The sequence below is a fragment of the Hibiscus syriacus genome, unplaced genomic scaffold, assembly GCF_006381635.1.
Source record: "Hibiscus syriacus cultivar Baekdansim isolate YM2019G1 unplaced genomic scaffold, ASM638163v2 tig00003507_pilon, whole genome shotgun sequence".
NCBI lineage: Eukaryota > Viridiplantae > Streptophyta > Magnoliopsida > Malvales > Malvaceae > Hibiscus > Hibiscus syriacus.
The window spans coordinates 1,147,342-1,163,141 of NW_024061975.1; the positions used below are offsets into that span (position 1 = coordinate 1,147,342).

At 33.3% G+C, this 15,800-nt stretch overlaps 1 protein-coding gene across 1 annotated transcript; it reads right to left on the reverse strand.

The window, feature by feature from the left end:
• Positions 1–409: 409 nt before the first annotated feature.
• Positions 410–2,336, reverse strand: LOC120178851 (protein DMR6-LIKE OXYGENASE 1-like). Its single transcript, XM_039184630.1, has 4 exons — positions 2,002–2,336; positions 1,672–1,907; positions 1,051–1,378; positions 410–821 (listed from the first exon to the last, which is right to left on the reverse strand). Exons 1-4 carry the CDS (start codon positions 2,248–2,250, stop codon positions 567–569), a joined length of 1,068 nt encoding a protein of 355 aa, XP_039040561.1. The 5' UTR covers positions 2,251–2,336; the 3' UTR covers positions 410–566.
• Between the last annotated feature and the right edge of the window lie 13,464 nt (positions 2,337–15,800).

Consider the following 15,800-nt stretch of genomic DNA (forward strand, 5'->3'; position numbering starts at 1 on the left):
TGTTTGTGAAAAATGAGTTTTTGGTTAACCGCATGCCACTTTTATATTTTAAAATGATTTTTCCTAAAATTCTTTTAAAATACATTTTTAGGTATTCTATCTGCTTAACCCAAAGGTCGATGATAATTGCAAACCAATTTGTTTTTGACAAAATTAAAATTCACACTTTAAACTTTAAAATTTTAAGTCGAGATTGGTCCTATCCACTATTTCCCAAAAGGCTTAAAGATTGTTCCGACAATCTTATAGGGACACGTCGACATCAACCTTAATTTTTTAACGACAGACGACCAAATTTTAAGTCGAGATTGGTCCTATCCCACTATTTGGTATGGTTTTGAAAAAAATAATTAGGTGACCAAAACAAAACAAAAGCGTTAATTGAGGTATTGAATGTGTAGTTTACCCATCATAGTAATAATAATAATATATAAAGAATAGAAATTGTATCCATTATTGGTGGTCCAACGCATTTCTAAACTCCCTCGATGATGGTGCGTTTAAATTGGGGCATTTTCGCTTAGAAAAATATCAACGCACCGAGCTCCAGTGCCATCAAAAGGTCCCTAAATTACTTTGTTTCGTACAATATCCAAGCAAGATTTTCCGTTGAGCATGCTGCCTTGTTGGAGCTCTAAATATTCCTTGTATTTCATCGCTCGGTATTCCGGTGGGTTCCGCTCATCTTCCACCAACTTCGACGCTGGCCCAACAACTGCATCAAGTGCCGGTCCGTGCGGCATTGCTATGGATATCCTTACATCTCTGTTATTAACCACGGCCCGATGGAGAACACTGTTGTACTTCCCATTGCTCAAAATCTAGCATAACATTAAAACCATATCTGATTAATCAGAACCAGCGATTATGGTAACAAGAAATTATTGTGGTCATTGCAGATATATTTGTGTAATAATGGTTTCAGACGACGTTTTTACCCGCTATATATCGCTTTTATTTTAACAGTGAACCGGCATTTAAATCTCTGATCAAAACAAGCAAACAAAAAAACAAAGCGGGGATAAGACGCGTGGCGAAATTGTTGTTTACCTCAATGTGGTCACCAATGTTGGCAAGAAAAGAATTGGGGATGGGGTCGATGTTGACCCATTTTCCGTTGTGCTGCACTTGAAGGCCACCGATTTGGTTTTGGATTAGGAGGGTCAAGAGGCCATGGTCTGAATGAGCCGGCAACCCCATCGCGAGCTCCGGCTGCGGACACGGCGGATAGAAGTTTGCAACCAAGACTTGCAGGCCGTTTTGCAGGTCTAAGGTTTCATCAATGTAGTTATCTTCTAATCCCAAACTTTCTGATATTCCTCTTAGTATTTCTTTGGCTACTTGCCGGACTCTTTTGCTGTATTCCCTAGCAATTTCTCTGAAACCATAACCATTCAAACAAATTTATGCAACAGAAGTTAAATATATTCGTATCGCAAATATAAATGTATTCAATGCTTATGGTGAGTAAAATAACGTAGCCTATTTTGTCGTTGTATCACCTAAATATTTTTTATAAAATTATATTTAATTTTATACTTTAATTATTTATTATTAAAATATTAATGATAAAATTGATGCATCACTGTAAGATAGCAAACGAAATTAGTGAAAAAGTAAAAATGATCACTCTAGTAATCTTATTTATATTTTGACGGCATGGGACTAAACCTGAAGGCAGGCGGCCTGCGGGGTGAGTGGAACTCGGGATGCTGAAAAATCTTGAGATAATCTCTCCAGCATAAAATTTTATCCACCGATGCGTTGAAACTGGTTCCAAATCTTATCGGATCCAACACATACTTCCCTTCATATTCTCCCTTCTCTCCCTCCGTCAGCTCGAAAAATTCGCCGCAAGCATCAATGATTGCCTTCATCATGCTCTCCGGAACCCCATGATTGATCACCTGAGATGCTCAATTCAAAAAAAGACCAGATTACATCAAAAAGCTAAAACTGATTGAGAAAGAACTATATATGAGCGTGTATGTAAATCTATACCATGAAGAAGCCCCAGTCTTTACAGGCTTTTCCAAGCTCTTGGATGGTTTTAGACCGTTCATCGATGTTACTGGAGGTGAGAAGAGAGAAATCGATGGTGGGGATTGATTCTTTTGTGTCTGAAAATACTTCACCATTGGGGTGTTTTGGGAAAGTGTAAACGGAAGGGAGAGAAGAAAAACCAGGCGATTCAGCTAGTGCTTTAACGCTGGTCGGCTTTTGCGGCGGCGATGGGTGAGTCACAGCCATTGGAAAACTGAGTTACGGTGATGATGGCAAACTAGAAAGAGAGAAGGGGACGCATGTATGTGCTTAATAATTTTATCTTTTTTTTCTTTGAATTTTGGGTGCTGCCAAAATAATGTGTCGTTATAATATGATATGATTGTTGGTTCCGTGTAAAATCTGCGTGGGACTATATTATTTTATGATTATCCAACAAAACATCGATATAGTAATTAATAAGATATAATGAATTTACATATTTAGTCTCCCAATTTTTATTTTTTTATTTTGGTCATAACATTGTAAAGAATTTTAAACTTTAATCACTAGTTTTTTTTTTGAATTTGTCTCGATTAGGTCACTTGAATGTTAATGTTGTTTAATTTTTTTGGTAAATTTATGCAAAATCCTCTAAAATATTTCTCTAGTTCAGATTTTCAAATTTCCTTTGATTCACCTGTAATGACTCAAGCTTTTGAATCAACATTCGAGTATTAATTAAAGTTATAAGATCAATTAGTAACATGATTAGATTCGTTGAACAAAATTTGAGTTTAATCAAATTAAGAATGGACCCAAATGGCCATTAAAAGGGAATATCTGAACCTATAATTAAAAAGGAATGAATAAAAATGTGCTATTAGGAAAACAAAAGGGGCTAAAGTGTTCTGAGACAAAAATTTAGAAGGAACTCATTCTCTTCATCTTTTCTCTTACCTTCTTTTTCTAATCCTTTTTCCCCACTCATCTTCATCCTTAAAGACCCATATAATTTAAACACTCAAAATGTAACGTATTAAGTCTGAATGGGCCTAAAATGTTATATTGGACAACCATGACAACCACTAAGGGTCGTTTATTTCACGTAAAACAGATTCCGGAAAATAAATTATATTTCCCGAAAAACATTTTTTGGAAATCATTTTACGATGTTTAGATGATGTTGTGTAATTGATTTTCCACTGGTTGATAATTTTTTTAATTTTTTTTATTATAAATATTAAATATTATAAATAATATTATTTTAAAAATATTAGAATAATTTATTTAATATTATTTATATCAATATTATTAAAATATTATATCTATATTTTTATAAATAAAAATATTAAGATTATTAAAATAAAATTATTATAAATTATATTAATTAATTATTAAAATAAGAATAATATATTATTAATTAAATTAATTTTTATTAAAATAATATTGTTAAAATATTAAAAATTATAATATTAAAATAATAATATTATAATATATTTTAAGGATTATATATTAAATATTCAACAATTCAATAATATTATTTTTATGAAATTAATAAATAATATTAATTTTATTAATAATTTATTATATATTATTGAAATAAAAGTATAACATTATATATTATAATAATATAATTAGAACAATAAAATATAATATTATATTATTAAAATTATCAAAAAAATATAATTTAATAATTAATATTTTTATTAAAATGATACTAAAATAATATATTAATATTAAATATATGAAATAATAATATTTTTATTATTTATGTTTTGAAGTGAAAAATTCGTAAAATGACTTACGAAAAATCAGATGGTAAGTTATTTTCCAAAAATGTAAAGGAAATTCAATTAATCAGAAAATGGATTACGTTGACCATATGTTTTCTGCCAACCAAACATTGAAAAATAAGGAAAACATTATCTGAAAAACCAATTACAGGGAAACAAACATACCCTAAATTTTAAATTCTTTTTCAGTTCCATTTAAAACACGATATATTTACCAAAACAGACATCCATAATTATTATTAAGAAAACTTTAACGAATCGGAACTCTATGACACATAGTTTAAATCAAAACGATATAGACTTAAAGTTTCAAATCCAAATACAATAATAAGGGTCCTATGAACACACATGCCCACTAAAGTAATTATACAATACTATGGAAGGGATACTCAAAGTCATGCTATGATAGTGCTTCTCAAACGACTCAAGCTACTAACTTGTTAATGGAAACATTCGAACGTTGAGCTTATAAAGCTCAGCAGTATGATCGTCAATCTAGAGCAGCATTATGAATTTCATAAACATAAGGACGCTAGAAGATATGGTAATAAGTAGTAGGTACATGTATGATCATAATCAAGTGCTACCTACTTAAGGTTCAATAATTCTATCACTATAGTTCGAGTCTCATGCTTCCCTTAGTCTTTTGCTAAGGGTATCGCCATGAGTATATATATACTAGGTCCCTAACTACAGTATCAAACAACTATGCGACATCATATGTAATACACAATCATCACACAACACAATGATAATACAAGTATCACATAGTCGTCAAGTACAATCACATATGGGGAACCCGTTCATCACATAGCCTTGGTAAAATTCTCACCAATCAAACAAATGATCTCTCAATCTCACATAGCCATTAGTAAAAATTATTGAGGCGAACCCGATATCACATAAGCATCGATATAATTCCCACTCAAACATATAATTGGTTCGATATCACACAATAGTCAAGCCAATTATTATGGATATCCATCAATCAATATCAATGCAATTACTCATGCATACAAGGGTGTCCATAGAACTACTGACGTGATATTTTTTTCAATGATAAAATAACATTATTTTTGTTACATTTTATTCCATTTTGGTCACACACCATTAAAATTTTAATATAATTATTGACATGATATTTTTTTCAATGATGAAATAACATTATCTTATGGTGACATGGAGGTATCATCATTAATTTTTTAACGACTGGTGACCAAAACAAAACCAAAAATAAACATTATGTACGATTTAGAAAAAATAATTTGGTAACCGAAACATAGCAAAACCGTTAATTGAGTTATTAAACGTGTAGTTTACCCATAATAATAATAATAATAATAATAATAATAATAATAATAATAATAATAATAATAATAATAATAATAATAATAATAATAATAATAATAGAATAGAAATTGTATCCATTATCGGTGGTCCAATGCATTCACAGGAGGTTTTCTAAACTCCCTCAACGATGGTGCGTTAAATTGGGGCATTTTCGATTAAAAAATATCAACGCACCGAGCTCCAGTGACATCAAAAGGTCCCTAAATTACTTTGTTTCGTACAATTTCCAAGCAAGATTTTCCGTTGAGCATGCTACCTTGTTGAAGCTCTAAATACTCCTTATATTTCATCGCTCGGTATTCCGGTGGGTTTCTCATCTTCGACCAACTTCGAAGCTGGCTCAACAACTGCATCCAGTGCCGGTCCGTGTGGCATTGCTATGGATAGCCTTACATCTCTGTTATTAACCACGGCCCGATGGAGAACACTCTTGTACTTCCCAGTGCTCAAAATCTAGCATAACATTAAAACCATATCTGATTAATCAAAACCGACGATTATGGTAATAGGAAATGTTATTGTGGTCATTGCAAATATCACATTTGTGTAATAACAGTTTCAGATCGAACCAGAATTTTAATGGCCAAAGTATAAATTTGTAAAAGTTCAGGGATCAAAGTGTAATTTTTAAAAAAGTTATATATTTTGGCCCCGTAAATGTTTGCCCCAAGAATAACGTTTTGTGGATTTCAAATTTTTGATCCGGAGCTTGTATTAAAGGCTATAAAACGATAAAGTTTTGTAAAATATTCAGATAATCAGATCGAACCAGAATTTTAGGAAATTTTGATGGATGATAGAAGAAGGTTAAAGATATTATTTCCATATTTTAGAATGGTGAAAATTTAACATGGATCATTAAATTTTACATGTTAAATCAAGATTGTTTAAAGACGTGAGAGCCGATCCGTATAAAGTGATACAATATGCACAAAAGTTTGCCAGAGATATAGAGAAGGCTTTGATAGCCCCACAAAGAAGGATGAACAAGGATCCATGTTGGGTACAATGGGAAAAACCACCTGAGGGAGGTTGGATTTTAAACACAAATGGTGTTTATAAAACAAATACAGGTCTGGCTACTGTAGGAGGGATGATACGTGTAACCCCCTAGACCCGATCTATGCGTTTCGACTAAGTCTAGTGAATCACATTCATGATTCTTAAAGATATTATTCCGAAACCATTATTCAATCATGGTAAAATCACATTATAAATGTCGTTTATGAAATTATAATAATTTATATTATAAAAATACAACTCATAAATATAATGAAAAAAAACAAATTAATTTAAACATGTCTTAAAAATCCAAATTTTCGATAAACCAAATGTAAGTAGAAAAGAAGTAATCTTTATAAAATCCAATACTTTAAAATAAGGCACATGTTACCAAAATAGAGTAAACTTAAAAGATAAAACATTACAATACGATATACTTCAAGAGATATGTTGATCCTCTAAGCGCTCAATCAGGTGAATCTAATCAACAGTATCTGAAAGGGGAAAACATTTTCGAAAAGTGAGCTAGGCTCAGTGTGTCCCAACATTACTATAAAATCATGATAGGTACACTAAACAAATCTTAGTCCAGTAAATCTCATAAAATTATACTGTAGTAAATCCCATAAAAGAGTTACTCTAAAGGAACATCTTAGAGCCTGAGAGCCTACCCAAGATAGATTTCGGGGTTGTGGGGCCTACCTAAGAACATATCTTAGAGCCGCAGTGCCTACCCGAGAATGATCTCAGGGCCGCAGAGCCTACCTAAGAGTCACATTAGGTCCGTAAAAGTTTCTAGCTTGATCAGGGCTGTACTTTATAAATTCGTATTCCAAAAATTCAATTGCACCGTTACATAAATTCCATAAATCCATAAACATGGTAATCATATACCATTTCAAAACAAAATCAAATAGCGGTCATAATCCATAAACCATCACATTAAATCGGTGCATCAATAAAACAGTAACCAAAGAATTCAGTATACCACATATTAAAACAAATAAAACAGTTCAATAATAAATAGGGAACACACCTCGATAATAGGTTCAAGTAGTAGATCTACTGATTGCTGGTCTCACCACGCTCTGCTACAGTTTTCGAACCTAATTTATAATAACACTATATTACTAATGGGTAACATAATTAATCTCTAAAATCATAAAATTTATGGGTCTTACGGGTGAATATTGGCACACATGGTTTAACGGATCTAGAAGTGCTGGGTCGAGCTGTCGAACGATCCGGAGAGTCTCTTGTACCTTCAAACAATAATAATTTATCAACCCCAAGTCTTACTTAATTGATCAAAGCTAAAATTCTTAAGTATATAAGCATTTTTCGGGTTTGACTATCAATTTGGAGGATTTCGAGTCTGAATTTGACCAAACGGATTGCGGAATCGGAATCAGGACGTCGAAAAACATAAAGTGTGACTTTTCGAAAATTTAAATTCTTGGTCAAAATCAAAGTCAACGGGTTTGACTAATGATTTGGAGACCTTTGGGTTAGAATTTGGCAAAACGGACTTCGAAAACGGATTCAGCACGTCAAAAAATGTTAGAGTAGGTATACTCGAATAAAATCAAAGGTCGTTTAATGGCCGGTTAAAGTTATAGTCAAAGGAGTTCAATAGTCCACATTCGAAAATTCCCAAAATGTAACCTTTTTAAAATATTTCCCAGAATGTCACTGGGTAGGGTCGGGTCGGTCAACGGGTCAGGTCAGACCGCTCAACCCGGTTCAGACCGGTTAAACTGGCTCAGACTTTTGGACCAGTCAAACCGGTCACAACATCACCCAACAGATTCGGAACTCCCTCACGTGCAGGGGCGGCGCGTGAAGGCTCTTCCGGACTCCAAAAATTCCTGAAAAAATTTCTAAAAATTATTTTAAGAGATTTTGAGTCACTTACCAACCTCGGTTCAAATTTTTAAACGGTGGAGAGCTCGATTTCAACTCGGCCGAATCTTTGACCGCTCCACCTCCCACACGCGCCGCCGCCTACGGAGACAAGAACGACACCGTCGGACTCCGAACGACACCAGGAACACGATGGTGCGGGAGGTGTCGAAAACGGATCAACGATCGGAGATGAATTTAAGTTTTTCCCGGCGGTGGTGCTAAAAAAAGTCGATACTTTGACTCGAAATTCACGTCGTTTGGCAGCGTTTCACTATAATTGGTTTACTGGGTTTTGATCACGGGTCGAAGATAAACACGACGGTGGTTTCAATTTGACGATCGTATGTCGAACGGCGTCGGGATCGGACTTGAAAGGAGGGGATGCAGGAGAGTAAAGCTTTGCAATTGTTTCTGGTATGAAACCAGAAAAACACATTGCACGTATTTATGATTATAAGCTGTCGACACTCATTGGCAAAATTGGGGGATTGGTCCTGAATTTCCTTCACTTCTAATATGACCTATAAATTTTAATAAATTTTAATTTAGTCACTAAATTTCACCAAATTACACCGATTTAAATATTTTTTTTCGGATTGTTACAATACGAGACAACAATGATGACTGGCGAAGTGGGTTCATGTTGCGTTTAGGGAAGGTGAATATCGCAGTTGCTGAAATTTGAGGGGATCGATAAGGCCTTATACTAGCAAAAAAATCTTTGCTTAAGCAATTTGATCCTAGAGATGGATGCAAAATGGACTGTGGACCTTTTTATGGGGAAAATATGGAGCAACTCTTAGAAAACGTTCTAGTTAATGATTGCATAAACATCCTTAAGGAAGGTTGGGTGGTGGAAGTAAAACATATTTGGCGTGAGGGCAATAAATGTGCTGATAAATTGACAAATCTAGCTCTACTTCAAGAAGAAAACATCTACATTCCCGACTAAACTTCTTGATTTGTTGGGAGCTAATAGGAATGGAGCTGGCGAGTTGAGATGGTAAATTGTTTTTGCTTTTTCATCCAGTGTACCAAAAAAATCAAGATTGTTTAATTTTGGTGACTAGTTTGTAGTTTTATGGAATTAAAGGGACAAAGTGAAAAGTATAGAAAAGTTGGTTCATGTTTGACTTTGAAGATAATGTAAGGAAGATGATGTTATGGAAATGACATGTTAGAAATTATCAAGTTTCTTTAATGGCAAAATGGTAAACTAGTCTTAAATGAATTTTAAATTCATTTAATTAGGAATATAACATGTGTTAGTAGATTTTTTTATTAGAATTATTAAGAATTCTCCATCTTCATATTCTCTTGGTCGTGAACTATCATAACTAGGTAAGAAAAATTTTCAATTTGATTTTTTAAGGTTATTTAGTTGATTTTTGGATTAAAGTGTGAAATAAAGAATTAATATACATCAAATTCTCTATCATTTGGTATAATTATTTCATTGTTTTCTTGATTGAACCATTGGGATGGTTGTTAAGGTGGATGAAGAACAAGTTGGAATTTAGTAATTTAAAGGTTGATTTTGATGTAGTTGTTGTTGTAGAGATGTTTTCAATCTTATATGATGAATAAAAACCATTAGAAATGGTTATGTTGGATTTGATCATCTTATGGTTTCATCAAGAATTATTGATTTTGTATTGAATTTGATATGGAATTGTAAACACCAATTTTTCATTTTACTTAAATTATTATTATTATAATTATAAATATAATTATTATTATATTATATATATTATATTATTATTAAATAATTATTACAAGCCCAAATACAAACAATCTAGTATAGGCCCGATTAGAAGCCCATAGAAAACCCTAAACCTAATTTAGGGTTTGTATCATCTCTTGCCCCAGCTGCCAGCATCACAGCCGTTGGATCTAGTTTTGATCCAACGGCCCAGATGGTCCCAACAAGGAAACCTTAGGGTATCATAACCCTAGGGACACGTCCCAACCGCCGCTGCCTCTAGTGCCACGCCACCTCGCCGTTGAAGCCTCCAGAAGCTCTGCTGCCAAGATGACAACCACACACGTCGCCTCTACGGTGAGTCACCAGCATAGCTTTGGTGACTCACCAAGGATTTCATCCTCTAGACTGGTCCGACGAGAGCCTCACCGAGGCTATAAAGCCTCGTTTCCCCTGCAAACAAGAAAAAAAAAGGGGAGAAAAAAAATAGAAAGACAAAAAAAAAAAGAGCCACAGAGAGCAAGAACAAAGAGAGAGATACGAACATCAACCAAGAAGCCAGAGACCAACAGCAAGCAACCACCCACAACAGCCAAATATTGAAAGAAAAGAAAAGAGAGAACTTACCGAGGAAGCCACGACCATCGGATCCCTCCAAACCGCCGTTGAACAGTGAAAATACCGAAGGTATTTTTTAGATTTAGGAAATTCTGGGGATTTTTAGGAAAAATGGATGCCAGATTCGGCCTTAGAACAACAAGATCTATATCTTAAGGTAATTTGTAAGTTTCCGGCCACCGTAAGCGGTGGCTGGCGGTGGTGCCGACGCCGGAATAAGGCGACCGGTCGATTTCCCTCGTCTGAGAAAACAAAGAGAATTGTTCTCTCTTTTTAGAGAGAAAAAGAAAAAAGAAGAAATGAAGGGCTCAGAGCCCTTCTAGGCCGGTTAAGGGGTTTATAAACCCTCCCCCATACGGCGTCATTTTGGGGGAGGGATCAGTGTGTAATTTTCCTACGGAAAAACCCTACCCGTAGTACTCCAAATTTTATAAAGTTCTATTTTAGTCACTGGAATTGAATTTTTTATGTATTTTGATTTTGTTTCCGAATTTTATTTATATATAATTTAGTCATTATTAGTGTTTATATATCTTTAGGGTAAATAATAAATTTAGTCCCTTAGGTTTTAATAATTATTATTTTAATCACTGATTAATTAATTAGGTTAAATTATACCATTAACCATTATCTTTCATAATATTTCGAATTATTATCTTTATTTTTAATACTTTTTATTTAGTTTTATAATTTTTAATTCTTTTATTTTAATCATTATTTGCAATACTATTTTATTATTTTTATTGCTTTAATTATTATTTCATTATTTATATATATATATATATATAATATTTGTTTATTTATTCTATTTATTTTCTATTAAAATTATTATATTACTTTTAATAATCATATTTTAATATATATTTATTTTTCAATACGAAGAAAAGAGCTGTCTTAAGGCACCTAGAAGTCATTTTCTGATATTTCTAAATAAATAAATATTTTATTTATAAATATATATAAATTAATATATATTTTTCATAATTATAATTTTAAAATAATAGGATTATAAATTAAATATATTTTGAATTTTTAATTTCTAATAATAGAGACAATTTATAATTAAAAAGTACCAATTTTGGGCGTTGTAGGGGTGCTAATCATTCCCTAAACGTAACCAACCACGAATCCCTTTTTATTATTAAAAAGAACGAATTTTTGGTTAAAACGCAGACCAGTTTATCTTTTAATCGATGTTTTCTTAAAAACTCTTTTAAAGGATGATTTTTAGGTATTCGACCTACCTGACCCCAAAGGCCGATGGCGACTCCCAAATTATTTTAAAAAACCATTTATTCACATCACTATTCCCGCCAAATAAAAAATTCGTGCCCGGGCGAAAACCGGTTACGACAGGAATTGCATGGAATTAATGTTAGGAGGTTGAATTCATGCTTGAATCAAAGAGGAAATCAAGTCCAAGAAAACTATATAGGTTCGACCATAGAGGAAAAATAGGGGGAAATTTGTAAAAATTTCCTATGAGTTAGAATTGATATTAGAATGATTATGCATGCTTTGGAAATTGATTTGGATCAATTTGGAACTTGTGAAAGTGTAGGGAATATTTCGCATAAATTGAGGATTTTAGGGATTAAAGTGTAATTATTTAATAGTTGATGTACTATGCTAGAATTTAATAGTTGATGTACTATGCTAGAATTTAATAATAGAATGTTGATTTGGACCAATTTCAAGTTTCCTAAAGTTAAGGGACTAATCATGAATAGGGAAAGTATGAGAGTTAAAGGGTAATTATGCAAGTTTGAAAGTACTAGTTTGAATACAATGTTAGAATGTTGGAAATTTGGTGTTTGGAATTAAATTAAATTGAAATGGAAAAGGACCATTTTGAAAAAATTGGAAAAGTTAGGATGAATTTTAAAAAAATTCATAAATTATGGTTAAAATGTAAAGTTTTTGAAAGTTATGTGGATCAGGGATAAATATGAATTTTATAGATTTTATTATCAGAGTTGCTTATGTTAGTACAATACTAACATATGCTTTGAAAATATGCGTTGTACAAATCATGATAAATCAAAGCGAACCGAAGGCAAAAGATCAAGTACGAGAGTAAAGGACGTCGATATTAAAGGTTTGGTAGTGATGCATTTAAGATGAGTGCATTCTTACTTATTTTAATTATATATAATTGAGGAAGACTTGCGATAAATTAACCTCGAATAATTTTAAAATAAAAAAGTTTGAATCATGATATGTTATATTTCCATAATCTTTTATGGAAATGATTTTAGGGTATGCATTACCCAAAAATGTTTTATAAGAAATTCAATTAATGGTTATGGATGATTTCAGGTATGAACTGTCCAATATACTGATTTATGTTAATGAGATTTGAACTAGTTGATATTAAATTTGCAATAAAGTATGATGTTATTATAAAGCCCATTGTATATTGCATTGAGAGTTTGGGTACAATTGGCATGCTATGAGATGGAGTGATTACATGATACGATATGGTATCTGTTGGATACATTTTTCTAGGTACATTTGTGTACATTACATGTGGCATCGTTAGTGCAAGTTATATGATGCACTTTCGAGTGCAAGTTATATGTGAGACATCTAGAGTGCATATCGCACACACTCGTTTGACTCACGTACCTTGTATTCTCTTTGGATGTACATTGGGCTATGAAATTGAAAATGTGAAAACATGAATTATAAGAATTGGATATGTGATTAAATGATAGTGAATATTTTTCGAGGACTTTTATTTGGCATTTGTTTGCCACGATGATTTATTATATATGATACATTGGTTTTACAAATTACGAAACACCCCAAATTCTGGGCTAGTAGTTTCGGGTTTACCCAAGAGGTAAGTGGACCTGTGAATTTTATAATTAAAGTCATTGCGCTGAGTTTGGATTAATTTAGATTGGATTTGGGGCCCAATTAGCCATAAAAAGGGGATTTTCAAATTTAAGACAAAATATGAAGGACTAAAAGTGTAATTTTACCATTGAAGGGAAATAAACTGATTTTTGGGGGTTTTATTTATTTGGGCGTGGGTTTTTGGGTAGCAAACGACCATCTCTTTATCTTCTTCATTTGTTTTCTTCTTTCCTCCTCCAAGCTTCCATAGTTCAAAGTGTTGCTATAGAAAAAGGTGAGAAATTAACCTAGTTCAAAAAAGAGAGTGCTTGCTAGCTAAAGGAGGTTCATTTAGGGATTCAAGCATCATGATAGTGTATTTCTAATCCTTTGGAGTATTAAGATTTCATAAATTTCAAGAATTTTCTAAGATTTGTATAGTGGAGTATATTAGGGTTTAACTTGAATTCATGATCCAATCATGTTTTAGGTGTTAAGAAAGTGTTTTCATGACACCTTATGACCCTAATTAACTCTCTAAAGCTTTAAAACAAGATTATGAACCAAACCAAGTCAATTAGAATGATTTTGGGTGTTTCCCAAGTCTAAATAAACTATTTTAGGGTTTGAGTATCGATACTAGGATGAACAATATCGATACTCGTTGAATTGGGGCTAAAATTAAGGATTTTAGAAGGGAGTATCAATAATGCCAGGGTGATACTAAGGCTCATTTTCGCAACAAAATGCATTTTTGGTACCAATACTCAAGGGGTATCGATACTTGACCCTAGGGTATTGATTCTACTCACTTTTGATGGTTATATTTGACTCGTTTAAGGCTCGTAAGAGCTAAGTATAATCCGTAATAGTAAGACTTAGTTCGTGAGGGACATAATTGACCAAACATACCTAGAAATACTTGTAGGAGTGGGTTGCAATAAATGTGACCATATTAAATGTAATACATTGAAATATCTTCAGTTGATCACGTATATGTAGTTTTGAGGACGAGGATCATTGTAGAGGATGCACTGACAAGCAGTACAATAAACAAGTCAGCTTCAGGAATAGTGGAAAGTGTGAGCTTCGAGAACGTCAGTGACCCCAGAAAGGATAAGTCGTCCATTTTATTTTAATGAGTAATAAAGGGAAGTACAATAAGAGCAACTAGAGCGTCATTGCCTAGAGTTGAACTGGAGTCAGTATCGGGCTAGTGAATAGTACAATAATTGATCAACAAACTCAGTAATCATTAGTGAATCACCAAACACGTAGAGACTTCCTTTAAGTCAAGTGAAACGTTCTTAATTTACAAATGATCAAGATAGCGCTGCTTAATAAATAACAATATTAACAGACTAATAAGCCTTAACATATGAGAGAACGCGCTAGATAGCAACTAGTGAGAGGATGAGTTCACTTTGGTAAGTCCAACTATGTTAGGGTATACCCAAGTTACCTTAGTTTCCCTAGTGGGGCATTGTGAGTTCGCTTGAACACTCGCAAGAAGCGGGTTAGCGATGTAAGTGTTATGTGTCCTACAAGCCTTAGATATGCTTGGGTAGTTATGTCAATTCAGTACATCAGATATATCAAGCTTGGCTTGTTACCTTTGTGAGACTGAGCCAATGCTTCCGTTAGACGAGAATTGCATCGATGCTATGTGACACCAGGTTTCCCTCCGTGATCTACCTGATTGCTATTTGTGGACCAAGACATCATTCCATAAGTTAGCGGGGATTTCACTAATGCTATGTGGCACCAAGTTCCCTCAGTAACTAGTGTCTGATGGCTATGTGAGACCATATACTAGTCATATTTATATTATGATAATGCATAGTATGGTTAGGTAAGCTTCCTTTGGACGTAAAATTTGATTCTTATCCTAGGCTATTTCGTGTTCAAGGTAGACTGGGGTGTTGTTCCGAGATACACGTAAAATTCTTTCGACCACACCACGAGACCTACCTCATGTCTGTTTATTTAGATGTTTACATACATATGACTTCATACACAACATGTACCAACTTCTTAATGCTATGTCTTCAGCATGCTTGTGTTTATAAAATTCTTATGCTACTATAAATTAAAAATTATACTACTGGCTTTGTAATCTCAACCTTCAGATGTTTTTCATTGGTAGGTCAGTAGCTTAGGCAGTTCGTGGGAACTCTTGCAGTAGGACTTCGAACATCTCTGACAGAGTATTGTACTTTAGTGGGCATATGTATTCATAGAACCTTACTCTTGTATTATGTTATTTGAACACATAGTTTGTATTATTTTGGTTTTAAATCATTTATCACAGAGCTCTGATTTTGTCTCTATAGCTAATGTGACATTTTAGGCCCAATCAAATTTAGGGTGTTACATTTAGTGATATCAGAGTGTCAGGTTGAGTAAGTCATAGGACCCAAGGGTCGATTTTAGTAAGGTGTTAGTCAATACATACCCCTAGGTACTTAAAGTACTTGTATAAGTCTGGAATCTTGATGGTGCTCCCTTTTTTAATTTGTTTTGTAGAGTTGTACGATGGCTGACAATTTCGAGCATGGTCTCGATGATATGTTGGAGAGCCAAACTTCTCATTCAGACAACGT

Coding starts and splice junctions, on each gene's coding strand:
- LOC120178851 (XM_039184630.1), bottom strand. CDS start 2,250: ATGGCTGTGACTCACCCATCGCCGCCGCAAAAGCCGACCAGCGTTAAA. Junction 1,908..2,001: donor AAGACTGGGGCTTCTTCATG/GTATAGATTTAC, acceptor TGAGCATCTCAG/GTGATCAATCATGGGGTTCC. Junction 1,379..1,671: donor CGCAGGCCGCCTGCCTTCAG/GTTTAGTCCCAT, acceptor TTATGGTTTCAG/AGAAATTGCTAGGGAATACA.